Genomic DNA, 3,026 nt, shown 5'->3' with positions numbered 1-3,026 from the left:
GTGTAAACATTATCGCGTCCAGTGCTTCGTGATTTACAACCACGAAGAATTCTTTAGAATTGTAAGGGTTACACGGAGCAGGTATTTTCCAGGACAGCAGGCCTATGGACCTCCGTGAATTGTTCGCTACATGTTCAGAGATCTCAGCAGTGAAGTACAGTAAATTCTCTACAAGTGTCAGTCAGTTTGGATTCTACAAGTGTCAGTATAGATGGTCCTGCGCCTAGACTGCGTCATTTCTGCGCCTATGTTATCTCGCTCGCTGTCAGTCAGGCGTGTAACGCTACACCACTCGGTTTCTTTTACGAGATTTCACGGCTCGACAATTCATAATTCCTTTAATTTTACTTTTTTTCATCTGAAATTTTTTTTAACATGTTGGTGAGATTTTTCTGATGAAAATGATAAAAAAGTTGGTATTTAAATCGCTTGGTTGCCTCGACTCACGTTTCATCCTTATCTTTTATTCGCTGTTCTTGTCTACGTTCGGCAAACTACAAAGGCCGGCGCAAGGCTCGAAAACGTAGTCCCTGACTCTACAAGTGTCAGGTTTAGGTTCCTTGCGGACTGACACTTGTGGAGAATTTACTGTAATGGATTTGAAGCGCGACCACGCGTACATTTGTCCCCCCGTCTCCCACACTAACGTTTATTTATACTTCTGCAGACAAGATTAAAATTCGATAGGATCGCTGGCACTTGTTATTCTAGAGTTTCAACCCCAGTATGTCGGTTTAGGTTCCTTGCGGACTGACACTTGTGGAGAATTTACTGTAAAGGATTTGAAGCGCGACCACGCGTACATTTGTCCCCCCGTCTCCCACACTAACTTTTATTTATACTTCTGCAGACAAGATTAAAATTCGATAGGATCGCTGGCGATGTGACATAGGCACTTGTTATTCTAGGGTTTCAACCCCAGTATGTACTTAACCCGTTGTATTTGTACAACCAGGGCCGTAAATAGTGGTACAACTAGGATGAGGGAGATTCTATGGTTCAAAATTAATGGAAATGATAGAATAACGTTTTGTCGTACGAGGCTTCGTGTTCCAGAAAAATGACTTTGAAAATCGATCGAGCACACACGTGCACGTGATTGATACCTGGCGTGGCAGATTTCACTACAAACCGCTACGTTTGCATATCTTAAGAACCAATTGATGGTAAAAAAATCTTTGACGTTATATCGTGTACAGAAACGGTAACAGTAGCGATTTGTAGTGAAACCTGTTACACCAGGCATCAGTTAGGCGCAAACATAGTCGATTGCGAGCCATATTACTTATTTCGAGTCATATAATCTCCTTCTTGCGTTTTCTTTCAGACACCTACAATTAGGATTATCAACAGATTCTTCTCTTTTTAGATTTATAATTCGATATAGTTTAACGGTTCTTAATATTGTTCTCGAGGAAGCTTATCCAACTTAACTCAAAGTTTGTACTGCAATGAAAATATCGAGTGAATGCGAAAGTTCTGTTTCAATTTCCGAATTACGTGTCAGCAGCTTCGATTTTGTAAATTGAACAACTTTTAGGTGGTTTCCTGTTTACTTCGTGTCAAAAATCGTAACGAAAGTATATTCGTATACGTTACTTGTACGAAACTTAAAAAAGAGTATCATTGACCGTCAAACCTGCAAAAATATTTGTCAGGTATAACAATGAAAAATACAATCGCTTGACAAACAACTCTTTACGAACGTCTCCTAAGGAATTCATACTATATCGAGTTTAAACGCTATTAAAAGCAGAGGACATCTTTTTTCTTAATATGGTTGCCTGATTAACATTCATAGTTTCTGAAATTTCTTCTACAGTTTGACGTTTATTCGATTAGATTACAGTCAATAATTCGTATTCGTCGATATCTGAAAGTCATCTGCATCGTGGTTGGTATTCAGCTGATATATTCCCACAACGAAAACTGAATTGACCATCGTTGATCAATTTTTTCATTTAAAGCTTCTTTAACATACACACGAAACGTATTTTTGTAGGCTGCAACCGGGGTTCTCCTATTTTTATAAACTCGTATAACAACAGATAAGATATATAAATTTCATCGACGGTCATCTTCTGAGTATGCTTTATGACAAAGAATAAACAGGAAACTAATATTGTTTGATATATTGTTAAACTAAAATATCCGCAGTTATTCGTAGAGCTACTGAAAATTTTTACCCATTTACAAAATTGAAGTTATTCGTGAGTAATGCAAAAACAAATAGAACTTATATGTATACTCAATACAAGCTTTGTGCTAAATGGAGCAAGATTTGAAAAACGTTAATTTGATTTTTGCATTTATCTATAATCTACGAATGAAGCTATTATAATTACATTACGGTAAGAGTGTAGAAAGAATTTATCGATAGTCCTTTATTTCCTTATTTACTATCTATTTATACACTCCCTTTATTTATCTGTTGTGTATTTCATAATTTGTTGAAAATTTTTTACTCGTGATAAAACATTATCTTATTAACATTCTAAAGCTGAAGTATTTCAATTCAATTTTTACATGAAATTTTACTCTTTCGATTTTGCTCAAGGTACATTCCAATAAGCATAAACAATTATAACGAAGTACTTTTATTATTCCCAATTTATTACGAAAGCTTTCGTGCAAAAATTATTCGATTTCAATTACGCAAAATAATAAACAGTATTTTGTGAAAAATTACAGGGTCTCCACAGGACACGAAGCTTGATCTCAGCGACGTTTCGGAATATTCTGCTTATTGGGAGCAAACCAGAACGCTATACGCCCCGTTCGAATGCACAACCACAATGAAATCCGGAAACGCAGACGTCTATCTAAACGAAATTCCTGGAGGCCAGTACACGAATTTACAATTCCAGGCGTACTCTCTGGGATTGGGAGAATTCTTCGAGGACGTGAAGAAAGCCTACAGGGAAGCTAATCTACTGCTCGGTGACATCATCAAAGTGACCCCAAGCTCGAAAGTCGTTGGTGATTTTGCGCAGTTTATGGTCCAGAATAAACTTTCTGCCGATGAC

At 37.1% G+C, this 3,026-nt stretch overlaps 1 protein-coding gene across 1 annotated transcript in view; it reads left to right on the top strand.

The window, feature by feature from the left end:
- Window positions 1-3,026, top strand: part of LOC108573377 (pyruvate carboxylase, mitochondrial) — a 75,871-nt gene that overhangs the window by 70,655 nt on the left and 2,190 nt on the right. The window contains exon 11 of the mRNA XM_017935815.1: window positions 2,692-3,021. Coding sequence (XP_017791304.1) covers window positions 2,692-3,021 — 330 coding nt within the window. The remainder of the gene's footprint in view (window positions 1-2,691; window positions 3,022-3,026) is intronic.

This window comes from Habropoda laboriosa, unplaced genomic scaffold (assembly GCF_001263275.1).
Source record: "Habropoda laboriosa isolate 0110345459 unplaced genomic scaffold, ASM126327v1 scaffold146, whole genome shotgun sequence".
Lineage (NCBI taxonomy): Eukaryota > Metazoa > Arthropoda > Insecta > Hymenoptera > Apidae > Habropoda > Habropoda laboriosa.
Note: the sequence above shows the minus strand (reverse complement) of the source record. Positions and strands in the feature narration are given on the sequence as shown.